This window comes from Pan paniscus, chromosome 16, assembly GCF_029289425.2.
Source record: "Pan paniscus chromosome 16, NHGRI_mPanPan1-v2.0_pri, whole genome shotgun sequence".
In the NCBI taxonomy this organism is placed as follows: Eukaryota; Metazoa; Chordata; class Mammalia; order Primates; family Hominidae; genus Pan; species Pan paniscus.
In genome coordinates, this window is record NC_073265.2 from 53,369,574 (window position 1) to 53,382,903 (window position 13,330).

General features: G+C 41.1%; 1 protein-coding gene across 3 annotated transcripts in view; it reads left to right on the plus strand.

The window, feature by feature from the left end:
* SNX1 (sorting nexin 1) overlaps nucleotides 1–13,330 on the plus strand; it is a 50,930-nt gene that overhangs the window by 18,382 nt on the left and 19,218 nt on the right. For all 3 annotated transcript variants that reach the window (XM_003827947.5, XM_055098779.2, XM_055098780.2), the window contains exons 3-7: nucleotides 4,141–4,268; nucleotides 4,812–4,878; nucleotides 9,526–9,569; nucleotides 12,096–12,237; nucleotides 13,192–13,270. In XM_003827947.5, coding sequence (XP_003827995.2) covers nucleotides 4,141–4,268; nucleotides 4,812–4,878; nucleotides 9,526–9,569; nucleotides 12,096–12,237; nucleotides 13,192–13,270 — 460 coding nt within the window. The remainder of the gene's footprint in view (nucleotides 1–4,140; nucleotides 4,269–4,811; nucleotides 4,879–9,525; nucleotides 9,570–12,095; nucleotides 12,238–13,191; nucleotides 13,271–13,330) is intronic.

The window sequence follows — 13,330 nt, forward strand, 5'->3', positions numbered from 1 at the left end:
CAGCAGGACATTCTTGGAGAAGTCATGGAAGATAAGGCTGGAAATGTAATTTGGAAACGGATTTGGGAGGACCTTAGACATTAATAATTCAAGTCTGGATTTTCATCTTAATGCCAATTAAAAGCCATTGGCAGCTTTGTGTAAGGAATGTGGTATGGGCAAAGTAATGTTTTAGGAAGACTGACCTAGTGGAATTGGAATTATATTAAATTAGTTGCAGTGGGCAGAGACAAGATAATTTTTAGAAGGTAATCACAAACTAGTTCAAGAATGAAATAGCAAAGACTGAACATAAGGTAATAAAAGCAGGAAAGGAAAGGTGAAAACTTTTCAAAAGGGAAATTAACAAAATCTGATTTTAGTGATTGAATATAATGGATATCAAAAAAAAGTGGGGATTGAAGACAAAGTCAAAAGGTTTCAAGTCCAAGGGTTGAGAAGAAAATGGTATCATTATAGAACCCCATTCTAAAGAAGAAACTGGCTTTGGGAAAAAAGTAAGCTTTGGTTTTAGATACTTTAAATTTGAAATGCAAAGGGAAATACCCAGGAGGTGACTTGAACTTTTCTTTCCTACCTGAGGGAAGACAAGAGCTGGACATATGGGAATCATCTTTCTAGAGGTGGTAGTTGAAACTTTCATGTGAACGAGATCCTCAAAAGAGTGAATGGTGAGGAGGGAGAAAGACAAGGGTGGAGGGTAAGATCTTGGGACGACTCTTATGTTAGAACCTTGGTAGGAAATTTAAAAGACATACAAGGAAAGAAGAGATTAGAAGAAAGAATAGAAAAATTGAGATTTTCCACTTCCCTTCATCCCTGAAATTTAAATATACAGTATTTATTCTGATACTGATTATTTTTTGGATAAAATTTCTGGAGGAGGCCAGGCACGGTGGCTCAGGCCTGTAATTCCAGCACTTTGGGAGGCCAAGGTGGGAAGATTCCTTGAGCCCAGGATTTAAGACCAGCCTGGGCAACGTAGCAAAACCTCGTCTCTATTAAAAAATAAAAATAAATTTCTGGAGGAGAAGTGATATGAAGGCAAATAATGAATTGTCTTTGGTTATATGGCAGATTGAAAAGAAAGTGAATTTTCTATCTTTGGGACCTTAACATTTATATGATCTTTCGTTATAAGAAGACCTGACCTGACAGTTTAGTGTAATAGTTACCCAGTGATTGGGTTTTATACACATGAACATGTAGATCTTTATTAGGGTCATATTTGTTCATAGTGAGGATTCTAATTTACTTCATTCCCCTACTAGTTGTTTAAGTAGCCAATACCTGCCTCACTTCTAAGAAAGGAACATAAGATATCTCTAGAATGGAAAGTCTACAATGAGACACTTAGTTTAGGACTTCAGTAGCTTCTCAGTTGTTTTAGGTATTTGACTGTGGAAACTTAAACGTTCTGATATCATTTTTAAATAATAAATCTAGTGATGATCAGAGTCTCTCATGGAGCCTGAATGCTTTTCCAGTACTCTTAACAGGAGTTCAAAGAGAAAAGCATGTTTTAATATAAGTTTTGGCATCTTTGTCACATGAATTTCAGTAGAAGATGCACAGCTCTTCAAAAGGCTTTTTTTTTTTTTTTTTTGAGACAGGGTCTCACTCTGTTGCCCAGGCTGGAGTGCAGTGGTGTGGTCATGGCTCACTGCAGCCCCAACCTCCCAGGCTCAAGTGATCTTCCCACCTCAACCTTCTGATTAGCTAGGACCACAGGTGGGCACCACCATGCCTGTTAATATTCGCATGTTTGTTTGGTTTTATTTTTTGTAGAGACAGGCTTTTGTCATGTTGCCCAAGCTGGCAAAAGGTTTTTAGTAGCTTTCTAAAGGGCCAAATATTTAAGATGAGTGATACTTCCTGTTTCATTTCCAAACATGTTTGTTAACTGAATTATTTGTGTGGGACCTGCATGATGTGAATATCCTACACATACTTCAACTGGTTGCTTGTTTCAGAGACTCCTAATATGCTAACATGTTCATTATATGTATAGTTAGTCCTCGAACAATGCAGGCGCAGTCAAAAATTTGTTTATAACTTCCCCAAAACTTTTCTGATAGCCTACTAATAGCCTACTGTTGACTGGAAGCCTTACCGATAAGATAATCAATTAACATGTCTTTTGTATGTTACATGTATTATATACTGTATTCTTACAATAAAGTAAGCTAGAGAAAAGAAAGTTATTAAGAAAATCATAGGAAGGGAAATGTATTTACCTTTCATTAAATGGAAGTGGTTCATCATAAAGGTTTTCATTCTTGCATCCTCACATTGAGTAAGTAGGCTAAGGCAGAGGAGGGGTTGGTCTTGCTGCCTCTAGGTGGCAGAGGCAGAGGAAAATTCATGTATAAATGGACCCGTGCAGTTCAAACCTGTGTTGTTCAAGGGTCAACTGTACTTTTTTGCTTGTTTGTTTTATACTCCCACCCCAGAGTCAGATTATGCTACCACCTTTCTCGCTTTCCTGATAGGGATCAGATTTCATTTCTAACAGTGTGGCACCCCTGTTTGCAGACTTGATTCACATTTAGTGATTAGAATACTGATCTGGGACTTGATTATGCTATAGGCATATATGCATAAACCATCATCTCTGGTTTCGTTTAGCCCCAAATGAAAAAGAAGCAGCAGCATTCTTTGTATTTCCTAAGATTAAGATAGAATACTTACTGATCAGACCAAACCCAAATTGACATTTATGTTTTCTGTTACTAAAAAAGAAAAAAAGTTTGGACTGTTTAGGCTTAGAGCATCTAGTTCCATTGCTCCAAGTTGAAAGTGCATTCTTTTTATTTGCATAAAAAATTTTAATGCCTAGAAATGGTACATAATGCTATTTTTAAAGTCCCTTCTCTGGAACACTGAGGGAATGAGTCGTTCTTTTCAACTGAGTACTCCCCAGATAGACAAAGGCAGCCCTTAAGCACTGTTTTTTAAACTGTTTTGAGTAGAAAGATTTTCAGATATTACATGTCTTTTTTCGCAAATTGGATAGCATATAGTAAGTATAATTTAACCTTTACAAGGAGATCTAAACCATTAGGAAAAATTCTTAAACCATGACAAAATAACAGTGCTGTCATCAGGTGTGGAAAAGTGCCCTTTCCCAAATGTTACTGTGCTTGTGTCTTGGCTCCATTTTTTTCTAGCTTATAGTTTTCCTGACACTTGCTTTGACATCATTTTTTTCCTGTCAGTATGCCTGCCTCTTCTATCATATTGGTGTGTAAAGCAAATATCTGAACTTCTTTTACAAACAATTTTTTTTCTTTTTTGGAGACAGAGTCTCCCTCTGTTGCCCAGGCTGAAGTGCAGTGGCGCGATCTCGGCTCACTGCAACCTCTGCCTCCCCGGTTCAAACAATTCTCCTGCCTCAACCTCCCAGTAGCTAGGACTACAGGCTCAGGCCACCACACCTGGCTACCGTTTTTTTGTATTTTTAGTAGAGACGGGGTTTCACCATGTTGCCCAGGGTGGTTTTAAACTCCTGAGCTCAGGCAGTCCTCCCACCTTGGCCTCCAAAGTGCTAGGATTACAGGCATGAGCCGCCACGCCCAGCCTTTTACAAACAATTATAACAAGAATAAATGGGGCTCATATAATGTTCTGAAGGAATACTCCGAAGATTAAAATTGACAGACTAAATTAGCTGGCTGTGGTGGTATGCACCTGTAGTACCACCTATTCAGGAGGCTGAGGCAGGAGAATCACTTGAACCTGCGAGGTGGAGGTTGCAGTGAGCCCAGATCATGCCACTGCACTCCAACCTGGGTGACAGAGTGACACTCTGTCTAAAAAATAAATAAAATTGATAAACTTATTTTGGCTGTGTTGTCTTTTTGCTTATCCTTGGTTCTCGTATAAATTCTAGGTAGGAGAGGGTAGCCAAGTGGTTGTATTTGGAAAGAAGGAGAGGTTGTTCTACTAAGCCTGTGCTAGCAGAACACTTCCCTTACCTTCCTCCCCTTTTCTCCTTGTAAACATTTTATGACTCTCAGTCTAAGAGCCTCTATGTATTGAGAGTGCTTGCTATTGTTCTTGTAAGTTCTTAGCCTATACAAGTTTAGCCTTCAAAGACTCATTACTGACCTTCATTTTAAAATATCAACTTCATTTTAGATGCCACAGTGGAGCTATCCTTGGACAGCACACAAAATAATCAGAAGAAGGTGCCAGCCAAAACACTCATTTCTCTTCCTCCTCAGGAAGCCACAAATTCTTCGAAGCCCCAGCCAACCTATGAGGAGGTGAGAATCTGTGCTCTTGGTCTTATCGCTTTTAGATATTTAGGACTGTGTACGGCCAGTCTGAAGTGTAGTTGAGTATGAACCTTGAGAAAATATTTGTTACTCTTGAAGGAGATCTTTATGGTTAATGGACAGCCAGAATCCAATACAGGAGTCTTTCTTGAGCAGAGTATCTATTGCCCAGAGAGCACAAAGGCTTTCAATGGTTACTAAAGATACTTAGTGTGCGAAGCTTCCACATTCAGGAGTATAGTTTCTCCTCACTCCCTTCCTAGCCTGCAAGAGGCAAGTCTTTCTAAATCTGGCAGTTATTCATTGTCATCAAAATAAGATTTTAAGGGGATACATGTAACAAAGACTTGTAAGCTGGCTCCTAATTTAAAAGTTTGAGAGTTGGTACATTGGGATTGTTGGGAATGGACAAAAGCTGAACACTGAAGGATACATCTTGATTTTATTAGATTGGTATAAGATTATTACAGGGTAAAATTGATAGCTTTTTTTTTCATATCAACTCTCATGATTTGTCTTTTCTTGAAAAAGCTAGAGGAAGAGGAACAGGAGGATCAATTTGATTTGACAGTCGGTATAACTGATCCTGAGAAGATAGGTAAGTGGTTCTTAGGACTCCTTGTGATGTTAGGATGTGGCTGTGGAAAGCATAGGTAGCTAATTTCAGGATGGCTACCCCCAGAGTTGAACTAGCCAATGTGAAGTACTTCATTAGTATCTTTTCTGTAAAAGTAGACCCCTTGCTATGTTTCTAAGGCCAGAGACTGCAGTTACTCAATGCGTTAGTCAGTCTTTTCTTGGCTTCAGGAAGAAAAATCAGAGTCATCAAATACTACTAGAATCCCTTTTTATTTTTATTCTTTTGGTTTTTTGTTTTTTAGAGACAAGGCCTCATTTTGTCACCCAGAATGGAGCACAGTAGCACTATCATAGCTCACTATCATCTCCAGCTCCTGGACTCAAGCAGTCCTCCCGCCTGAGCCACCCCAGCCGCCCAAGTAGCTGGGACTGCAGGCACGTGCTACCATGCCGACTAATTTTTTTTTTAAGAGATGGGGTCTTGCTATGTTGCCCAGGCTGGTCTCAAACTCCTGACCTCAAGTGATCCTCCTGCCTTAGCCTCTTAAAGCACCGAGATTACAGGCATGAGCCACCGCACCCAGCTAGAGTCTCTTTTTAAAAACCCCAACAGGCCAGCCATGGTGGCTCACACCTGTAATCCCAGCACTTTGGGAGGCCAAGGCAGGCAGATCACTTGAGGTCAGGAGTTCAGCCAGGCCAACATGGTGAAACCCCATCTATACTAAAAATGCAAAAATTGACCAGGCTTGGTGGTGTGCGCATATAATCGCACCTACTCAGGAGGCTGAGGCCAAAGAATCGCTTGAACCCGGGAGGTGGAGGCTGCAGTGAGCTGAGATCATGCCACTGCCCTCCATCCTGGGTGACAGAGCAAGACTGTGTCTTAAAAAAAAAAAAAAACACACACACACACACAAAAAACATTATCTTCTCCTTCAGAGTTGATAAGACCATTTTACTGTCTTTTGAGATGGTAAATCCAATGTAAGCACCCTAAAAAATACATGTTCTAAAATTGAGGGACACTGAACTTATTTTTTCCCTCAAGAAGTTTGAAACTCTCATTTATACACATACTTTTGATAACCTTATGAGGTGGGGAAGTCTATCTGTGGGATCCAAGTTGAATTGTACTCAAAATTGAAGTTAGATCTTCAAAAAGCATAACACTTAACTTTGTCTGGACTTGGATTTTTAGGATGGCTTTCCCCTCTACCAAGCTTGCAAGAGTTATCCCTGAGTGGAGAACAATAGGCCTCATCTTTCCTTGTTCTAGCTATAGTCCCTTACGGAAGAGGCTATACAGAACCTGTCTTCCTAAACAGGAGTGGTGTTTATACAGTTGAGAGGACAAATGTAATTCTCAACTCTTGGTCTATTTGGTACTAGGGACAGGAACTTGTGAGACTTTATGCCAAAATGGTTGTCTTTTTTTTTTTTTTTTTTTTTTTTGAGACGGGGTCTCACTCTGTCACCCAGGCTGGAGTGCAGTGGTATGATCACAGCTCACTGCAGCCTCGACCTCCCCAGGCTCAGGTGATCCTTCCACCTCAGCCTCCTGAGTAGCTGGGACTACAGATGTGCATCACCATGCCTGGCTAATTTTTTTATATTTTTTGTAGAGACAGGGTTTCACCATGTTGCCTAACCTGGTCTCCGGCCAAAATGGTGGTCATTAAACTATTGATTTTAGGCCAGGTGCAGTGGCTTACATGTGTAATCCCAGCAGTTTGGAAGGCCAAGGCAGGAGGATCACTTGAACCCAGGAGTTCAGGACCAGCCTGCCCAACATGGCAAGACCATGACTCTACAAAAAGTAAAAAATTAGCCCTGTCTCTACAAAAAAATAAAAAATTACAGAGGCATGACGGTACATGCCTGTAGTCCCACGTACTTGGGAGTCCGAGGTGGGAGGATCATTTGAGCCTGGAAGGTCAAGGCTGCAGTGAGCTGAGGTAATACTACTGCACTCCACCTTGGGTAACAGAGTGAGATCCTGTCTCAAAAAGAAAAAAAATTTTTTTTAAATTTGAACTGTTGAGTTTTACTTTTCCCAGACTGTTGGACTGGTAGGATGTTTTTGAGCGTCTTACACAGTTCTGTCATCTAACAGAAAAGGAAATTGAGGACCAAAAAAGAAGTAGCTTTCCTGTTAGGGCACAGTGTGGCCCATGATAGATCCTGGACCAGGACTTTGGATTATATGTCTAGATTCTCTCTTGCTTCTCTAATATTTATGGATAGTCTATAAACACATTAATTTTAAGCTAGTTATTCACTGCTTTAAATCCTTGGTGGAATAAGATGAATGGATGGCACTTATTCTCTTAAAATTTAATAAGTCATGATGTCTGAACCAGGAGAGGGAACATACTGGTTTCCTAAGGCTGCTGTAGCAAAGTACTACAAACTGGTTAAAACAACAGAAATTTCTCACAGTTTTGGAGGCCAGAAATCTCAAATCCTGGTGTCGGCAGGCCATTCTCCCTGTGAAGGTGCTAGGGAAGGACTGTTCATGCCTCTCTCCCAGCTTCTGGCAGTCTCAGGCCTTCCTCAGCTTGTCGATGCGTCACTTCAGTCTCTGCCTTTGCTGTCATGTGGCATCCTTCCTAAGCGTCTCCACATTGCCTTCCCTCTATGCATGTCTATCTCTGTGTGCACATTCCCTCTTTAACAAATAAGGACACCAACCTGAGTGGAGTAGGGCCAACCCTAATGTCTTCATTTTAACTCAGTTACATCGGTAAAGACCCTGTAAGATCACATTCTGAGGAACTGGGAGTTAGAACGTAAAACGTACCTATTTTGAAGGGGACACAATTTATCCCATTACAGAGAGTAATTTAAACAGCCCATGGATCAGATGCATTTAAACACAAATCACTCTTGGTGATAAGTTTTCATCTCCTTGCACTGTAGTCTAGATTCTTAGTCATGTTGATGCCAAGAAACCAGCTAATTAAAATATTTTCATATTCAAGGCCTGATCTTTATAACAACACATTCTGTTTGTGTGGGCTGTTTATTCAACATGTGCTTCTTGTTCCTGCACACGTCTAAATAATTTAGAATTCAACTTTTACCAGGATATGCTTTTTAGAGCCTTGGTAATTTGCATATGTTATCTTCAACTCTGAAATTATTGTGGAAATTTACGTAAATTTAAAACCTTGTATTACTAGCTTATTTGCAGATCTGTGTGCTCTCTATGTACATGCAGTATGTCTCTTTTCATGTACATTGCCTAAGTAAAAGCAGCTGAGAAACAAAATATCTGAAGATCCTGCTTTTCTGTTTTCTCTGTGTTTGCATTTAGACTTTCTTAACTGCAGGCACTAAATTATGGGATTGACTTCTTGGACATTTGACCATAACTATTCTGCTGTGAATGAAATTTTGAACATTACTTCTATAAAATAAACTTAGATTTCTTTTTTTTTTCTTTTATCAGTAGTAAACATCCTTAGTAGTATTGGGTAATGTTAATAAGGTGGTTTAGAAGAGAACTAAAGTTGGTAATCAGTATAAAATAATTTCTAAAGTTTAGCTTATGGTTTCTGTTTTATATACACCCTTTTGGTAGGGGCTGGGGAAGTACAGCAGACAAGCCCTGTATTCCTGTGTAATCTTCAAATTCTTGGTAAATTTTTCAAAAAGCAGGCATTTCCAGCCATCTTACTGAAACCAAGTTGTAATGTGGGAAGCTGCTGATCCAGTACTGCCTGCTCTTCCTTCCCTTGGCCCCTCACCCCTCACCCCAGAACCAGTTCAGGGGCTTAAGCAGCTGGTAACTGTTGACCTAGGTTTTCCTGTTTGATGTGGGAAGGAATCAAGGGTGGGGGAGGCAGGGAACAAAACCAACCCCAAACACCATAGTCCAGCACTGGAGCTGTGTCTGTTTGGATTCCAGAATATGTCTTTTCAGTGCTCAGGATATCAATGGCATCTTTATCTCCTTAAGTGGTCTAGGTCAGGACATCACCACAGAGAAAAACAATAGCTTGAATCCCAAATTATTTAACAGTCAAAGACTTCTTCATAAAAATAATTGCTCCAGGAAAGGGAGATTTGTGTGACATTAGGCAGCCAAAGTGTCTTCCTGCCAGACCCTTTGCTCTTGGTGAACATGCTAGATCAGAGAGGTCAGTGTCCCCCCCGGCACCAATGGAGGGGGTTGTGACGATATTTCTGAAAGAGCAAATCGAGCCCAGAGCTAGCCTAGGGTAGAACTACTTGTTTCCTTTTATATCAGTTGCTTCCTTCTCCTCCTGCTTTATACAGCAAGAGAATTGTTTGGTTTTGGACAGATGTGTGTAACCAGCCCAAATATTGGCATGGTAACAACTGATGGATTGTCAGTATCCAGTGCTGCTTTGTGGAGGGTATAAATGGAGCCTGGCCTGGCTTTGGAACAGAGGGCTGACTCTCTTGTGTAACTCAAACTGGGGCTCAGCCAGCATCCATGGGGGCTTGCTATGTGCCACAGAGGCCCTGAGGCAAAGTAGGAACTGGATTCTAAGATTGCATATAAAGCTTGGAGATGAAACAAGCATACCTTCTTATCCAGGGTTCCTATGGCTTTTATGATTCCTGGTCAAATGTTAGCTGGATTGGCACTGCTTTGGTTTACAAGATAATCTTCTGCTTTCTTGTTCTCTCACAGGGGATGGTATGAATGCATATGTAGCCTACAAAGTTACAACACAGGTGAGTCCAGGTGACCTTGCTGATGACCATCTTCATAGACTTTGGTGCTTATACCAAGGTCATCATTCAGATTATTTCTGGGTATCTCCTTTGTTTCTTTGCCAACATCTTCATGTTTACTCAAGATGGAGCAAGCCTGCATCCCCTTGGTAATCTCATCTGGATACTCCAGACTGAGTCTTTTTAATACTCTTCCAGAAAGCTAACATTTCAGTGTGATTCTATTAAGTCGTGGTATATCTGATACAGCCCCATCCCTCTTAGAGAACCATGTGGTTTGGAGCTAGATTCACAGATTGCCCTAAACCATCTTTTAAAATCTTCAATGCTTCTGAGGTTTCAGAGAGCTTTTTTTAATACTTAACCTTTTGCCCCTCTAGTCTGCTCTTCTTTTGTATATAATATTAATGCCTACAAAATGTATACAATGTTGTATACAAGTTAGGAAGCATAATAAATGAAGCCCTAAACTTACCACTAGTCTTAAAGTTGAGTATCATTGGATCCACCTGTGTGTTTTTCCATCATATCCCCTGCCTCATACCTTAGAGGTGTCCTTTCTCCTGAGTTGTCTCTCATTTCCTTTATAAGAAATCTTTACATATATATACATATATATATATATATATGACTGTTTTGCTTTGTTTTGAGTTTCATAAAAATAGTATCATGGGGGCCGGTCGCGGTGGCTCACGCCTGTAATTCCAGCACTTTGGGAGGCTGAGACGGGCAGATCACAAGGTCAGGAGATCGAGACCATCCTGGCTAACACAGGGAAACCCTGTCTCTACTAAAACTACAAAAAAATTAGCCGGGCATGGTGGCAGGCACCTGTAGCCCCAGCTGCTGGGGAGGCTGAGGCAGGAGAATGGCGTGAACCTGGGAGGCGGAGCTTGCAGTGAGCCGAGATTGCGCCACTGCACTCCAGCCTGGGCGACAGAGGGAGACTCTGTCTCAAAAAAAAAAAAAAAAAAAATAGTATCATGCTGCTAATTGTGCTTGCTTTATTTAGCATTGTTTCTCTCACCCATCCTTGATGGTCATGGCTGTAGTTAGTTCATATACCACAAAATATTTATGTTTTCCTGTTGTGAACATTTTCTGCTGTCAACATGTTTCTGGTTTTTGTAACTGGGAACTTTCTTGCACATCTCTAGTACACACGTAGAAGGATTTCTCTAGAGTATGTAACCAGAAGTAATTCCCGTGGGTCATAGGTACTGCAAATATTGCACACAAGGAATACAAACTGTTTTTTAAAGTCTTTGTACCAATTTGTACCCCATCAGCAGTGTATAAAAGTTCCCATTGATTCACTTCCTTGCCAGCAATTGGTGAGGCCAACCTCCTTAAATTTTGCCTATCTGGTGAGTTTAAAGTGAACTCTCATTGTGATGTAGCCCTAACTTTTTTGGTAGAAATCTGCTTTGTATTGTCTCTCTACTACTTGTTGGCCTGCGTCCTGTGAGCTCTAGATTATGATACTTTAGAGGTTACTGTCTACAGCTTAGACATTTCATCCAATTCCCACCCTGCTCATCACCTGCTTCCCCTTCTTAGAAGCACTTTTTGTCTGTCTCTAGTTTGGCTGCTGTAATTCCAGCAGCTAATACCCTTAAATAAGTCAATGAGGCTTGGCGCAGTGGCTCACGCCTGTAATCCCAGCACTTTGGGAGGCTGAGGCAGGTGGATCACCTGAGGTCAGGAGTTCGAGAGCAGCCCGGCCAACATGGTGAAACCCCATCTCTACTAAAAAACTATAAAAATTAGCTGGGCCTGGTGGCAGGAGCCTGTAATCCTAGCCACTCAGGAGGCTGAGACAAGAGAATTGCTTGAACCTGGGAGGTGGAGGTTGCAGTGAGCCAAGATTGCACCACTGCACTCCAGCCTGGGTGACAGAGTGAGACTCCATCTCAAAAAAAAAAAAAAAAAAAAAGCAGTGAAGAATGAGCTGGGCATGGTAGCGTGTGCCTGTATTCCTAGCTACTTGGGAGGCTGAGGTGGGAGGATCGCTTAAGCCCAGGAGTTTGAGGCTGCAGTAAGCTGTGATCGCACCAATGCACTCCAGCCTGGGCAACAAAGTGAGATCCTGTCTCCAAAAAAAAAAGTCAATAAAAGATGAATGGGTTACTGGTTACTATAGAATTCTAGCTTTAAACTAGAACTGAACATTTCTTTCTTTAGAACAGGAGTTCTTAACCTGGGAATGAAACTGTATTTGAATTTTTTTTTCTCAAAGGTCACCATGGCTTCAGATGTATTTGAATTTAATTGATTGCCTTTATAATCCTATATATTTTTTGCATTTAAAATCATTCTGAGAAGAGCTCCTTAGGCTCCCAGACTGCCAAAGGGGAACTATAGTTTTAAAAAGTTTAAGACTCTCTGCCTTGGAGAAAGTTATTTGCCAGGTGACTGAAGGGCAGGGATCTGGGAAATGGGTTTCTTTAATGTCAATAGGATGACTTTCAAGATACCATCCCCTATTTGGAATGAAATTGCCTTGTGTTTTTTCCTGTCCCCAAGACAAGCTTACCATTGTTCAGAAGCAAACAGTTTGCAGTAAAAAGAAGATTTAGTGACTTTCTGGGTCTTTATGAGAAGCTTTCCGAGAAGCACTCTCAGAATGGCTTCATTGTCCCTCCACCCCCGGAGAAGAGCCTCATAGGTAAGCCTGTGGTCTTTCATTCCACTTGGATTGTTTTCCTTTGCATTCTCTCCAAAATTCACTTACTGTTTAGTATATGAGACTACTTCTATTAACAGTCTTGTGGTTAGAAAAGAGACATTTCCAGTGTTTTCCTACACTGGAGGTCTAGAGAAAAATAGCATATTTTGGCATGTTCTCCTTGGGTGCAGTAGGAGCTCTGGGTTTAGCCTCCAGAGATGTTCGTTTGTTTTCTATTGGTCTTCAGGAGTCTTACATGATTGCGGTTGCCTCCAGATTGAAATAGACTACATTGGATTAGGGGTCAGAGGAAGAAACCTCTTCATTTTGTTTGTTTGTTTGTTTGGTTTTTTGGTTTTTGTTTGTTTGTTTGTTTTTGAGGTGGAGTCTCGCTCTGTCACCAGGTTGGAGTGCAGTGGCGCGATCTCAGCTCACTGAAACCTCCGCCTTCCGGGTTCAAGAGATTCTCCTGCCTCAGCCTCCCACTTAGCTGGGACTACAGGTGCCTGCCACCATGCCCAGCTAATTTTTGTATTTTTAGTAGAAACAGGGTTTTACCACGTTGGCCAGGATGGTCTTGATCTCTTGACCTCGTGGTCCGCCCGCCTTGGCCTCCCAAAGTGCTGGGATTACAGGTGTGTGCCACTGCGCCCGGCCAGGAGCCTCTTCATTAACATCAGTTGATGTTTGTACTCAGGGTTCCATGGCCGCCTTTTTAAGAAAATGTTTACTCTGCAAGTCCTAGAGTTTAGAACCTTCAGCACTTAGAGACTAGTTTTCAAAAGTGGCTCTCATGTAAAGAACCTTTTGTTCATCCCTGCATATAACATAGAAGTGGCCTTAGGCTGTGTGCTAGCCTCACTGCCCTTCCTCCTGTTGACACTTAAAAAAAAAAAAAGATTTATCCTCTTCATTATGATTTATGGTTATTTTGCTTTTTAAATTCCATTCTAGGGATGACAAAAGTGAAAGTTGGGAAGGAAGATTCTTCTTCTGCAGAATTTCTTGAAAAACGGAGGGCCGCTTTAGAAAGGTAAGTGCCATGCAGCCATTTTCCTGAATAATGTGAGGACAAATGAAAAGCTGAAAAGTG